Here is a 15,378-nt window from a genome sequence, read left to right as displayed (position 1 = left end):
AGAAGAGAAAGACTTTCTGTCTTCACCTTCCTGCCTGGCTTCCTGCTTTGCTCTGTTCTAAAGTAGAAATTCAGATGAACCAGCTCAGCTAGATTTAGATACATGATTTTAGGCAAAATAAACAAAACCACGAAAAGTGACCAGGTATAAAAGTATCCATGATGGAAGTACAAAATAATAGGAAAAAAGTAAAACAGTGTGGAGGACAAAAGCACTATCTAAAAGGAGATGGAATTTTTTATCTTCTGGAGGCGAAGGTGTTTACAAAGCTGTAATAACCTAAGTCTGTGGCCTGCTCTACTTGTAAAACACAAAACGTCTTCACCCAAAACTTGGCTTGTATAGACTAAGAGAAATTTTAAAATAAGCAGGATATTATTTTTGAAATGAAAAACAATTCCTCTCATCTTGACTGAAGGGTAGTCTGTGCAACTTGTGATCGTGCCAAGTAAGACTCACACAGTTCCTCAGTAATGTCTCAATTTCAGTGCCTATTCTCTCTCAATAGATAATTGCAGACACTTTCTAACTGTCCTCCAACTATTCACTGGTTATTGCAAGTGACCATTCTTACAATTGTAATACTGATTCCTGTCAACTATAGCTCCCCTCCAATGTTCCTCTTTACAATTCTAAGCTACTCACTGTTGCTACTTCAGAAGGGAGAACTTAGTAAAGCCTGTGTGGTCAGGACATCACCTGTGTTTACATAGCCTCATTCCTGTTACCAATTTGTCATTTAGTTTTGCAAATAATAGATACAGACTAAAAAAAAAAAAAAAAGAACAGTTTTAATGGAAATTCTTATCAGCCTACTCACATACAAGTGTTGATTTAAAGGAGAAAAAAAATGTTATTTTATCATAGATTCTTGGTGTTCCATTTTTTTGTCATTTTTATTTTCATATAATTGGGTTTATCTTTCCCCTGTAAGCATTGGTTTGTTGCTAGCACCTGGGCTTCCCCCATCAGATGTGTTGCTTAAATTGTCTGTGTGGCTACAGAGTGGGCACTTGCAGTCCTGCTGGTTGGAGAAACCATCAGTACGTACTTCCTTCTTTTATCTCTGGTTCTTAGGGGCCTGTCCTGACTGTTTCGTTTTCAAAAGGTGGAGAGCTGTTTGCATCCGGAGGTGCAGACACACAGGTTGGTACTTGATTTGAATAAAGGAATCCTTGACCTCTGCTAAGATTTTTACAACATTTGTGTATGTTCAGATGATTATCAGTGGGTTTTTATGGCAACTCCATGACAGGAAGTCTGCTGTCTTGTTGCTGAAATAATTCCAGTTGAATAGTTCTTGAAATTCAGAAGTTATTTTTTTTTCATGGCCAAACATAACTTTATTAGTTTTTTTCTTATAAACATTCAGTTTCTTCCTTTAAAAAAAACTAGAGTTTAAATACTTCCCATCGCATACACGTCTGTATACATTATTTATATATTTCAAATAAAACATTACAGATTTTCTAACATTCAGTAACCCCTTGAAAATAATAATGATGAAACAAAACTGATCAAAAACAGTACAACTTGCATGATCTTGGCACAATTTACAATACAGCACCCATGTTGCATTTCCTATTTTAAACCACTGTCCCCCATCCAGCTACTTTAATGGAGACACTGTCTCTGGGCACTCATTCCTGTAGATAACTGCACAATCTCAACACTGCCCACATGCTCCCATTACTTGGCACTGGCAGTATTTCTCTGCTTTTTGTCTTCAGAAATGATATCTCTATTTAAGTGTTCTTATATTTACTGTATTTTTCCTTCAACCAGTATTTCTTGACACTGCCTAGCAATAATTTTAAGTAATAACTTAAATGTATAAGAAAATTTCAAATAGAACAAAAGTGTTCACTAAAAGATCAGTGATCTCACCACCCTGGTTATGCACATACAAAAATAAGAAATACAATTTAGTGGTTGTAAAAAAACTATTTTCCCTAAAAATATTTATTTCTGCAGAGCAGTTTAAGGAGAAAAGTGATCTTAAATCAAAATGCACTCATCTATTTTATAACCTGCACTACCAACAAAATAAAAATGAAAACGTGTGCAAAACTCTAGGAAATATTCACCTACAAGAATTTAATATTAATAATATATGAAAGAAATAAATAAGGTTTACCTTTACACCACTAATAATGCAGCTTCAGTGACATGAGGAAAGCTGTTAACCAAAACAAACCTAAACCTATATACTAAGAAAAGTACTTCAGAATCACTAACAATGAACATCAGCAAAAATCAAACCACTGCGTGTGTGTGAGAGAGAGACACAGACAGACAGACAGACACAGCTGAGGAGTAGGAAAATAAAATAAAGCACTGGAAAAAGCCAGTGGTTTTACTATTTATGTATGAGAACTTTAATCCAAAGTTTTCTATTGTGTAATAGTATATGCACAGAAGAAGGGAAAGAACCTGTATTAACACTCAATATTTTAGTCTGTATATTTTTCTCTTCTCAAAATAGAAATAAATGGAGCTACGAGTGGCAGGTATAGAGCACAATCTTTTCCTTCAAACTGAATTCTCTAAATTGTTGCTAAAACCTTAAAAATGCTAGCCATCTTCAGTCATAATTTTGTTATGTAACTAAATTTCTCAATTATATCTTAAGATAGCTTTACTTCTAGAGATTTAGCATCTCATACAACAAACTGCTAACTCATTTCTATGGTAAATGTCAACAAGTCAAAACTCTGACATTCACATTACATTAGCAGTGGTCCTTGAAGCACAGATCTGTGTCTATAGGAACTGGTATATTCTTTAATGTCCCAAGTAAGTTTCAAAATCAGATATTTTCATAGTGTACAATCACAACCTAAATTACAAATGTACTTTTGGTCCCATTTCTTTTCTAAAAGCAGTTACAATTTAAAGTTACAAGTTACATGTGAAATACTTACAGAATTGCATATATTTTAGAAATGGCATAAGTAGCTTGAGTCTGGCGCCTTAGACCACTCGGCCATCCTGACACCTTAGAAGTTATTTTCTCTTACTCAGTTTTTTTTTCTTCACTTAATTGTACATATAATGAACACTTATTGAATGTCCAGTTTCATAACATGGCCCTTTTACCTGCACTATTGCTTAATCTTTTGTCTGGAACTCCTGAGCATTTCATGTATAAATAATTTATGAGGTTAATCTGCACTTGTATGAAATCATCCCAAGTCATTCGTGGCAGATTTATTGAATAAAGCAGAGCCAAGCATGGTTCAGAGCTTGTGAGGGAGGGGAGAGAAGTTTAGGCCAGACCTGAAGGCAACTGAAAATGCTAAATCTTTTCCTGCAGCATGCCTAAGAAAGTGTTAAGAAATAGTAACATTGTGGAAATATGTATGGATATATGCACATACAGCCTTCCTAGTTTAAAAGACAATTATATATATTTGATTTGTTAATCAGTTCTGTTGCTTATACATGCAAGTCAATAACTGAAAACATCATTGCCTTTTTATAGATCTTACTATGGAGAACTAACTTTAATGAATTGCATTCTAAAGATCCTAATAAAAGAAATCTCAAAAGATTGCATTTTGAATCATCACCACACCTTCTTGACATCTACCCAAGATCACCACATCCCCATGAAAGAAAAACAGAGACTGTTGAAGTAAGTATTTTGTGAATACTTGTCTTTTATGCACATTGTGAGACTGTTAATAAATTAAGTACTTGAGATTATACATAGTTTGTACCAAAAAACATCAACAAAAAACTAGTCTTGCCCTAAAATACCAATGCTTTGAAAAAGTCCATTGTTTTCACTAATAAAATACAGCTGTAGGCAAGTGTTCATGTGCAATAATGTTAAAAGCTCTTCCATTGACTTCTTTTGTTTTTGAGATAAGCCTAACAGACTGGCCTGTGGGGGGAGGGGGGAAGGAAGGAAGGAAGGGAGGGAGGGAGGGAGGGAGGGAGGGAGGGAGGGAGGGAGGGAGGGAAGGAGGGAAAGAAACTGTTGCACCAGGGCCTCCAGCCAGTAATTGAACTCCAAACGCATGCACCATCTGTGCACACGTGTGACTTGGGTGCTTGGATCACCTTGTGCATCTGTCATTAAATCTAATAATTGAGTCCATTTTGTTCTTTGTCTACATGTGTTTTGGATATATAATTATCTTTCTTAAAATTATTTATTTGCAAGGGGGAGAGAGAGGGAGGAGAGGAGGGAGAAAGAGAGAGAAAGAAAGAAAGAATGAACAAGTGAGTGTGCCAGGAGCTCTTACCACTGCAGCCAAACTTTAGGCACATGTGTCACTTTGTGCATCTGGCTTTATGTGGGTACTGGGAAACTGAACCCAAAGTTTTGTCTATTAATTTTGTCTAATCTTGAGATTCATGATGAAGTTTTCCTTGGTAATACTTATCTTCAATTCTTTACTATAATTTTATTGTTTCTTATGACTGACAGTCTTCAAAGTATTAGTATGTTTTATTTCTTGTCTATGCTTATTGTGTTGTGTTGTGTATGTGTTTGTGTGTGTGTGTTTTGCTAGGGATTTAATTTAAGGCCTCCTACATGCTAGGCAAGTGCTCTACCACTGATCCACATTCCCCAACCCACATTTTTATATCGTGTGTGTGCGCGCACGCATGCGCGCGTGTACGCGTGCATGTTCATTCATATGTGTGAGTGCGGGCACACGCATGGCATGCATGTGAAGGTGACTACAACCTCAAGTCCTTACTTTCTACCTCATTTGAGCCAGGCTAGCTAGCTCACAACTTTGAGGGATTCTCCTGTCTCTACCTCCTATCTCACCATAGCACATTGCAATTACAGATCATGCTTCTGCCTCTCCCTTTTCCTTGGATTGTGGGGATCCAAACTTGGTTGGCCTGCTTGTGTAGCAAGTGCTTTTGCCCACTGACCCATCTTCTCCTTCCCTTTCATTCTGTGAATGAAAAGATGTGCTCTGCTTGTTAATCATCACATCTTTTTCTTCCATTTCTATAATTGTAGGCACATTTGTTGTCGCTGTGATCATGTACATTCATATAAAGTTAACCTAAAGTATGACTTACCTTGAGTTCTTTTGTGTTAGCAAAACTGCATTGTTGGCTCTTGGCATTGTTTTAGCATTTCTATGTCTTGGCTGGACTTGAGAGGAAGATGCCTCCTCATTGCTCTGTCACCCATGTGGTCCCCCACCTGAGTGATGGTGATCGGTGATCAATACCCACTGACCTGGTGTCACCCACATGACCCCTTCACCTGTGTGGTGGGTGGCAGATACCCCATTGCTCTATCATCCATGTGATCCCCTCATCTCAGTGACACGTGACCATGCTGCAGGCTGGGCCTGAAGTTTAATCATTCCGGATTTAGTGATAGTTCTGTGACATCATGCAATCCCAGTACATAGACTCAAACTGTTTTCTCTGTGATTTACTGTCAACCCAATCCATTAAGAGAACTAGAATTCCTTTAAAAGGTCATCAAGTTGTTGAATAGCTCCATTCTGCCTGTAGAGCCAAGAGTTGTGCCATGAACCCAGCCAGGCTGCTCTGTGTGGCTGGGTCACGATGACCCAGACCATGCTGAGCCACTCTGAACTACACTTAAAAGTTCTATTAAAACTGACTTTTCATTGTGGAATTAGAGTTTAGTTATAGTGTACATATGCTGAACATTGTACTGAACATTTTGTGTGGCCTTGAGAAAGTCAGGCTCATGTTCCCAGTTAAATTATCAGCAAACACTCATGGTTGCTCAAGTACCTCGTACAACTGATATTTGTAAAATGCTGTCCAGTGCTCATACAGAAATGTCAGAGAAATAGCAGTCTTTTGCATGTGAACAGCCAACTGTGCCACTTCCCTTAAATCTCATGACAAAGCAAAGTATGTCTTTCTGTACAGAAGGCACCCAGCATGTAGAAAGAATGACCAGGTACCTAGTTGTTTTGAAGACTTCCGTGTGCTGCACATAGACCCTTCATTGAGAAAGGGAGCTGTTTAATTCAGAGCTAAAGCATTCGGGTAGACGGTGTACTGTGACTCGGGATAGAAGGAGTGACGTTCATTTATGATTAGTAAATTATACTATAAAACACTAAGTTTTAGCCAAGCATGGTAGTGCACGCCTTTAGTAACAGTGCTTGGGAGGCAGAGGAAGGAGGAGTGCTGTGAGTTTGAGGCACCGTGAGAGTGCATAGTGAATTCCAGGTCAGCCTAGGCTAGAGTGAGACCCTACCTTGCAAAACCCAAAATAAACACAAACTACTAACTTTTTTAGATTACATTTTCTTTCAAATCTTTAGCCTTGGTGAGCTGATAAGTTATTTTAGAAATATTTTTTTTAAACTGTAAGAACTTCTTTGATTATTCAGAATTTAAATAAGATATAAAAGTGTTATTAAGGGCTGGAGAGATGGCTTAGCGGTTAAGTGCTTGCCTGTGAAGCCTAAGGACCCTGGTTCGAGGCTCGGTTCCCCAGGTCCTACACTAGCCAGATGCACAAGGGGGCACACGCGTCTGGAGTTCGTTTGCAGAGGCTGGAAGCCCTGGCGCACCCATTCTCTCTCTCTCACTCTATCTGTCTTTCTCTCTGTGTCTGTCGCTCTCAAATAAATAAATATTTTTTTTTAAAAAAGTGTTATTAAAATATGTGAACCAAACAGTATCAAAGTGAAATAGTTCCTCTAACTTTTTTGCTTTTTGCAGTAACCATGAATGTTTTATTTGAGTATGAAGCAAGATGAGTTTCCTATAATTTGTATTTGACTAGTTTTCTGTGCGGCTAATTTGAGTGTATAATCTCAGTCTTCTGGGTGACACTTTGGTTTTTGCAAGGCCTTCCAGAAGTGTTTTCCTTCCTTAGCACTTCTGGTGTGAAGGTGGAAGCCTGCAGTCCTGGATCTTGGGTACCTGCTAAGTAAACGTGTAAATGACTAACACCCACATGTAGAGAGCCAGATTGCTCTTAGAAAACATGAGGGGAGGCCACGTGTCAGAAGGCAGAGAGCATCGATCCTTGCTGTGTGAAACAGCTTCTCTGGTGTCCCTTCCTCTGTAGTACATATAGTTGTGAAAGTCTTCCATCGGAGGGGTTCCAGCTGGGGAGATGGCTCAGCAGTTAAAAAGTGCTTGCCTGCAAAGCCTAACAATCCTGGTTTGATTCCCCAGTACCCACATAAAACCATACATAAAGTGGCACATGCGTCTGGAGTTCACTCGCAGTGGCTAAAGGCCCTGGTGTGCCCACTCTTTCTCTCTCTCTCTATTCTCTCTCTCTCTGCTTGCAAATAAAACAATATATCTATATTTAATAAAAAAAAAAACTTTGGGGAGGTAATATGATGGAGAATGGAATTTCAAATGGCAAAGTGTGGAGGTGGGGAGAGAGGGAATTACCATGGGATATATTTTATAATCATGGAAAATGTTAATAAAAATTTTAAAAAAACTGTGGGGACAGGGCTAGGGAGATGGTTCAGTGTATAAAATGCTTGCCACACAAACATGAGGACCTGAACTTAGGTCCCCAGCATCCATGTCAGTGCCGTGCAGGGGTGGCAGCATATACCTGTAACCCCGCACTGAGGAGGTGGAGACGGAGCCCTGGCCACACTGGCTACTTAGACCAGCCACATTGACATTGGTTAGGTTCAAGTGAGAGACTCTTTCGCAGTAAATAAAATGGACAGTGATTGAGGAAGAACCTTAATATTGACCTCTGGCCTTTATACACACACGCACATGCATGCATGTGTACCCATGCACATGTGAGCATGCATACACCCAAAACGAAACATGAGAATACTCCTGTTCCTTGTCTCCTGCAGGCCTGTTCCTCTAGCCCACCCTGTGCTCTAGCACATCACTAGTTCATGCTGACCCCTGCTCAGCCTGGTCCTGGGTGAGCCACGCTGTCCCTCTCCAGCAAAAATCACACTTCCCTTTCAAAGGGGGACTATATTATATGTTCATGGCACTTAATCCTGTGCCTCCCGCTGCCCTTGGGCTTGCTTGATGGAGACCAGAAACTCCTTGTCAGGGGTGGTGATGGATCTTAGTGAGGTCTCCGCAAGTGGTGCTTGTTCTGGACGGGATAAAACATGGCTAAAGTTATTAATAAAATAATTATCTTGGTGACTTTCAACTTTATAACAGCCACTTCATATGAAATTCATAATCTTCCAAAAAGGTTGAAAGCACTTGCCTGTGAATTTTATGTTTTAATTCTAGCTGAAGCATAGGCATATGCTACTTCAGACCTCGATAAGTGTCCTATAATGATGGCATGGTAGTTACGGAGAAAACAGTACTGAACACTTGTGCAAAACCTTTTTAAGTGCTTTGTGGAAGTTATTTCACATTACTAAAACCACTATGAAAGTAGCAATTTTATACACACAAGAAGTTCAAGCATTGACCAGTCATACCTTTATCCTCAACACTCAGGATGTTGAGGTAGGAGAGTCACCTTGAGTTTGAGGCCAGCCTGGGCTACAGAGTAATTCCCAGGCCAACCTAGGCTAGAGAGAGACCTGTCTTAAATTTGAAAAAAGAAGGGAGCGGGCTGGAGGGATGGCTTAGTGGTTAAGGTGATTGCCTGCAAAGTCAAAGGACCCAGGTTCGATTCCCCAAGACCCACATTGGCCAGATGCACAAGGGGGCACACACCTCTGAAGCTCATTTGCAGTGGCTGGAGGCCTTGTTGTGCCCATTCTCGCTCACTCTCCCTCTTTCTCTGTCAAATAAATAAATAATAAGAATTAAGAAGAGAGAAATGAAGGTATGTGTAAGCCAGAGCTTGCAGGTGGCCATGACGAGTCTCCAGCACAGGCACTGTGGTTGAATTCTGCATTCCTGACCACTTTGACATAATGCTTCAGTATCATAAAAACTTGCATCTCTTCAGTGTGTATATGCTGATTTTAGCAGTCTAGGGAGAGCTTGTGGACTTTGTTAGTGTGGGTGTTTATGTTACTGTACTCTTTAGCGTGATGGCTGTGCAGACCCTTGGTTGGAATGTGGGATGGGACCTTCAAGGTCCTATAGATAAGCCTCCCCTCATTCATGAATCCCAAGTACATGCCTTCTTTCTACTGGGAGAAATTAGCCTCTCAAGCCATTCCATTTAAAGTCACGTTTATTCATGTGACAGCAGTTTGTGCCATAGTGGTATAAAATACAATTCAGTTACATCAGAAGGTTACAAACTTGTAGACAATCGAAGATTGAAAGATACTTTCTCTTTCCATGGGGTTTAGAATTTTGAGCAGGTCTGATTTCAGATGGTAAAACCAAGTTGTTTTTTCATGGGTAACTTGTTTTCTTATCTACACTAGGTGGCAGTAGATAGCAAAGAATAAAATGGCTCTGGCCAGCTTGCCAGGGATCCGAAGGGGTTTCTCCAGCGCCAGCTTCAGCGGGAACAGCATGTTTTCTGCTGGTGGCGCAGGCAGGAGGCCGAGGTATTGGCTGCCTGGGCATACAGTCATCATTCTCCTTTTAGTTTTGCTATAATTTAATAGCCTCTAGATATATGTCCCCCCTTGTTAATACAGTGGGCTAAATAATTAGAAAGTGTATTAACCACTTCTAAAACCAAATCTAGAGGGCCAAGTCTGGTGCCACACACCTGTAATGCCCACACTGAAGGCAGAGGCAGGAGAATCCAGAGCTTGCCAGGAGCTCAGTGCTGCGTGACTGCAGTGTCTACTCCTCATGGTCTGCATGCCTCTCGGGTGGCCAGGAGCACTTTGACTCCAGTCCCTGTGCGCCTCACCATGTGAACATTGTCAGTCTCTTAATTCTCTCTCACGCCTGCCCTCCTCCCAAGTCTCACTTCTGCATTCTTCCACTGTGCCATGGAGTGCCCTTTAACTCCCTTCTGGCTTGGCTTCTCCCCTTTTTTTCAGAAGCCATGATAGGCTGTTGTTTCCTCCTCGGGGACCTTCTCACCCCGCCGGCAGCCAGTGGACTCTTCCTGAGGTTCTTCTCCAGGGCGCTTCCTGCTGCCGCCACCCGCTCCTTCCATGGAAAGCCCTGCTGCCTGAGTGTCTGTCCTTTGTTCCAGACTTTGTGTTGCCGGTGCTGGGTCCATTTTTTTTTTCAATTTTAGTGCATTTTTATTACCTCAAAAAGAAACCTATTTCCATTAACATGCCCCATTCATTTTCTACTAACTTCCCCCTGTCTGCTATATTCAACCATTAATCTGCTTTTTCACTGAATATTCTGAACATGTCTGGTGTGTGTGTGGAGTGTGTGCATGTGTTTGTACTCATGTGCATGTAGGTGAGTGTGCACATGTGCGTGTGGAGGCAGAGGTCAATGCTGGCTGTCTTCCTCAGTTGCTCTACCTTGTTTTGAAGATGGGGTCTCTCACTAGACCCAGAGCTTACTGGTTTGGCTAGGTAAGCTAGCCAGCAGATGGGGTCTATTTTTTGCGGCTTGGGTCTTTTTGAATTTTGAGATAACGTCCCTCAAGGTAGTCATCAATCCAGGAAATCATTTCTTTTTCTTTATAATTTCAGTACAGATAATTACATCTGTTATCAAATGCTACTTAGTTTTGGGAGGTCTTGAACTTTATACAAATAGAATTATCAGGTATATTTTTCTGTAGCTTACCTTTTTATTTCACATAAAAATCTTGAACTTTGCAAAATGAAATCTGAATTGACAGTTACATGTTGAATGGAGTTTTATTCCAGCCATTTTTCACTGCTGTGTAGTATTAAGAGCATAGATGAGGTTACTTTTGCTGCCCAAGCCTAAGGCACCATTGAATCACAACTTTATTCCTTCCTGCATGTGCTTTCCTGCCTCCCCCAACTACTACCTCTGCCTTGAGCCCCTCTCCTTTGGAAATCTTAGGGACCTTCTTTATCTCCCACTCTCCTTTCTTCTCCATATCCTCCATAACTTTTCACATAATCGGTGCTAGACACACCCACACCCTTTTTCCCAGAAACTCTTAAAAAGACCACTTTTCAGGGCTGGAGAGATGGCTTAGCAGTTAAGGTGCTTGCCTGTGAAGCCTAAAGACCCATGTTTGACTCTCCAGATCCCATGTAAGCCAGATGCACAAAGGTGAGCAAGTCCAAAGTCACACATCCCCACTAGGTGGTGCAAGTGTCTGGAGTTCGATTGCAGTGGCTGCAGCCCTGGTGTGTGCCAGTTCTCATTCTCTCTCCAAAAAAGAAAAAAAAAAAAGCGCCTTGCTTTGTTCTTCAGCTTTCTGGAGTCTCCTTCCCTCCTTTCTCCTTCTCCCTCCCTCCTTTCCTCTTCTCTCCCTCTATCTTCAGGGCACCACCATGCCACCTTGTTATGGTGTTACCACACTCCAAAAATGCTTTAATTCTAAAAGGTGCGTCATTTGAGCTTATCTCATGGAACCAGTCTGCTTTCCCACTGTTATCCCTTTCAAATATCCAGCATGGGGCTGGGGAGATGGGTCAGTAGATGCAATCACCTGTTGCACAAGCATGATGGCCTGAGAGGTCCTGACTCACCCTGAGCGAGTCCCTAGCCACCCCCCCCCCATAATGGATGTGGCCATTGAGAGTGGAGATTGGAGAATGCCTGCAGCTAGTGTCCAGGTTCAGACTTTGCTTCAAGGAAATGTGTGCAGGAGAGACAGAGGAAGGCATGCAGCTTCTTCTCTGGCCTCAGTTCTTGTGTGCAACAACTCGTAACATCTGCACACACTTGTTCATACCACAATTACTGTATGCCACAATTACTGTACACACACACACACACACATGCCCCCCCCCCCAAAAAAAAGCCAGGCGTAGTTGTGCACACCTTTAATTCCAGTACTTGGGAGGTAGAGGTAGGAAGATAACTGTGAATTCGAGGCTACTCTGAGGCTACATAGTGAATCCCAGGTCAGCCTGGATGAGAGTGAGACCGTACCTCTAAAAACAAAAAAGAGAAAAAGAAACCTTATCTATTATATAGTATTTCAACTTGAATTTTCTTCTAATTTGTGGGAGTAGGGTTGCCATTGCAGGTCACTGTAAACAATGTTGGGGGTCACTGACTTCCTAGTGATTGTAGTCAAATAAGTGTTAAGTACTATTTCCTTGAGTTTTCACTGTTTTTCATTAATTTTTCTGAACATCTCTACATGCTGACTAAAGGAGTTTCACTTCTGTACGTTGCTGTTCTTATATTGATTGTAAGTTTTGAGGATAGCTCTTTTTCTGTTGTAGACATAATATCTCCTCCTGTCCCATTATCTGAATGCTAATTTTGTGGTGCTCAAGATTATCAAAAATCCTGAATTTGGTATAATCAGATGTCTTTTTTTCCCCTTATGGTTTTGTTTTTGTTGTTGTTGTTTTGTTTTTGTTTTTTCGAGGTAGGGTCTCACTTTAGCTCAGACTGACCTGGAATTCATCATGTAGTCTCAGGGAGGCTCACAGTGATCTCCTACCTCTGCCTCCCAAGTGCTGGGATTAATGATGTGCGCCACCATGCCCCACTGTTTTTGTAGGTTTTAAGATAACCTGTGTGTTAGCCTGTGGTTATAAAAATATTCTTTTTTATTTACCTGTGTGTGTGTGTGTGTGTGTGTGTGTGTGTGTGTAAAATGTGTGATGGGGTATAGATGTGTGTGGCATGCACAGTAGGTGCCCAGGCTGCGGTCCGTCTTCCTGCCTGTGGTGGACTACTCTCCTCTACCTGCTCTTGCTTGAGCTGCAGTCTTTGAATGATCCCTGAGCTTATTCACAAGCTCCAACGATTCTTCTGCCTGCCCTCGCTCAGAGACTCCATGTGCTAAGGCAATTTATGGAAATGTAAATTATCCTTCCTCTATTAATTTGCTTTACCATTGATACCTTACTGTGTTTGTTTTCTGTGTACACAGCCTTCTGAGCTATCTGTGGTATAGTTTCCTTTTTATTTGAGTCTCCATTTCATATGTGAATGATAACTTATTTCTTCTTCTCTAATTCTTACATCTTTAACACTTGATTTCCTTAATAACTGACTGGGATTGTTTTTCTTCTTTTGAAGTGGGTCATTTTATTTTCAATATTTCTCTACAGGTAAGTTATATTGTTTTGCTAATGTAGGCGTAACTATTTCTGGGATAAGTTCACCTTTAATCATGTATGTTGCTAGGTTTCACAGACTCATTATACCAGTATTTTGTGTCCTTATTAGTGAATATATCAATATGCTTTAAATTCATAGTAGTTTAGTGAAGTGTTACATATGTGTTGTTACATTACTGTTTTTATGTAAACACACAGATCAACCCAAAGCTGGATGTGAGCAACATGCAAATTTCTTCACCCCCTGTTGTGGATATCCTTTCTTTTGATTCTACAACAGTAAGTTGCTTTTGGTTTTTTGAATTTAGCACAGTGTATTTCTTTAAGAAATGTGCTGGGGCAAGGATACAAGGTAGACTGGCCTAAAGGTTCAGAATATCAATACCTCTTACAAAGTCTAATTTATGAAGTATCGAAGCAGCCACAAGGGGGAGCAGCAGCTGTTTCCTGCAATAGATTTTCCTTTGAAGACCCTGTTAGGGGTGTTCAGCCTTTTGACATGGCAATATTGCCATCTACAAATGTGTTGGGCCACATTCCTAGCTGTCCTGGGACCCATGTTGGACTGCCACTTTGATGACATCTCACTTGCTATCACAGAGCAGAGTCCCTGCTTTGCTAATTGTCTCTGAGAGATATTACACTTACTTGAAATTTTATTCTGTTTAGTTAATCTGTTCAGGCATTGTTCAGAAATGAAGTCTTCCTAATACTCACACTTTTGTATGCAAAAATTGCATTTCTGTTGTTTATACATTCAGTGCCCCAGTGACAAGAATCACTGCACCATCCTGCATGAAACTGGTTATCAAAACAAATGGGAAGAGCAGTGTGGTCTTTACTCCTGTCAGGGTGGTATTGGCTTAGTTCTTTCTTCGTCTTTTTCATTGTCATCACCAATTTTTTTTGGGGGGGGGTATTGAGGTAGGGTCTTGCTCTAGTCCAGACTGACCTGGAATTCACTATGTAGTCTCAGGGTGACTTCGAACTCACAGCGATCCTCCTACCTCTGTCCCAAGTGCTGGGATTAAAGGTGTGCACCACCACACCCAGTTTAGTTAAATGTTTTGTGTCAATTTCTCATATAAGTCTAGAAAACCCCAAACAACGCAAGCCCAACCCTGTGACATTGCACCCTCGTCAGCAGAGTTCAAGATTGGTGCTTCAGGTAGAGGGATTCTGCAGAGGAACTGCTTGAATCTACCCTAGACCCGTGAGCTCTGGTATAAAGGTCCTGCCAGTGTGGGTCCCCTGCAAAGAAGACACCCAGGCTTCTCTGTGAGGCCTTGGTCACAGAACACATGGTAGTGGCCAAAGGGCTTTGTCACAGGGAAGCCCAGGGCTCACTGGTAACGAGGATCCTAAGCTGGTCTGTGGTCTTGTCACCTACAGTGCTCGTGTTTATAACTCCACCAGCATTTCTCCATGAATGACTTGTCAAATCAAATGTTAGTCATCTAAAACTAACCATAGTGCTTGGCCTATAGTAGGCATTTGATACATTTGTTTTCAATAAATTAGTCAAAATGTATGTCATTGAACCTTACACACCATAGTGAGTTGAGTGTTTCACCTTCTAGTGAATGAGAACAAAAGATAAGTGGATTTAGTCAACAGACTAAGATTGTCATAGGAAATACTAGAGATCATTAAAAATTTGTGGTCCATGTACACAGTCTCCCTGCCAGTCCCCTTCTTTGCAAAGCCTCACAGCCTAAGGAGCCTAGACACCCTTGAGAGTGTGCAGCAGAGGCAGGTATAGTGACTGCCTGAAAAAGGACAGAGGGGTGTCTGACCCCTTGTGGTGATCCAGTGGGACCAAAGGAACTAGTCTGTATTTTAGAGTCCTCATTTGGGAAACGTGATGTGTGTGGGACTTTGAGAAGACAGTTCTGCGTAACAGGTGTGTGACAGGTTTAGCAGCTGTGTTTAAGACAGTTATATCTTACTCTGCCTTCACCTGCCAGTGTGGTACGGGGTGACCTGAGCCTGAATCCTGTGAGTCTTCTGTAGCTTTAAATTCTACCCAATGTTAGTGACTTCATATTATAAGAAAGATTGCATGTCACTTTAAACTTCATACTAGCTGTTACATATTAAAGTAAGTGAGAAAATGAGGAAGGTATAATCTTGTTTGCAGTAATTGGTTTGGTCTGGGCTGATGAAGTGCAGTCTGGGTCAATTCTTCTGTAATCTACAACCTGCTTGTTCCAGGTATGGAACCCATGAAACACCAAGATTTATATAAAGCATCTCTATGGGGCTTTAATTATTTTTTCAATGTATACCTTTCCCTTAGCCTTCCAAATGGATTACTGGGTAATTGATT

The 15,378-nt window shown here is 41.0% G+C and overlaps 1 protein-coding gene across 1 annotated transcript in view; it reads left to right on the top strand.

The window, feature by feature from the left end:
* Positions 1–15,378, top strand: part of Poc1b (POC1 centriolar protein B) — a 95,005-nt gene that overhangs the window by 51,217 nt on the left and 28,410 nt on the right. Inside the window, exons 8-10 of the mRNA XM_012948592.2 lie at positions 1,078–1,146; positions 3,485–3,637; positions 13,248–13,328. Of these exons, the coding sequence (XP_012804046.2) occupies positions 1,078–1,146; positions 3,485–3,637; positions 13,248–13,328 (303 nt within the window). The remainder of the gene's footprint in view (positions 1–1,077; positions 1,147–3,484; positions 3,638–13,247; positions 13,329–15,378) is intronic.

The sequence above is a fragment of the Jaculus jaculus genome, chromosome 6 (genome assembly GCF_020740685.1).
Source record: "Jaculus jaculus isolate mJacJac1 chromosome 6, mJacJac1.mat.Y.cur, whole genome shotgun sequence".
NCBI classification, from domain to species: Eukaryota; Metazoa; Chordata; class Mammalia; order Rodentia; family Dipodidae; genus Jaculus; species Jaculus jaculus.
The sequence above is the reverse complement of the archived record's forward strand: the minus strand, read 5'-3'. Positions and strand labels throughout refer to the sequence as shown.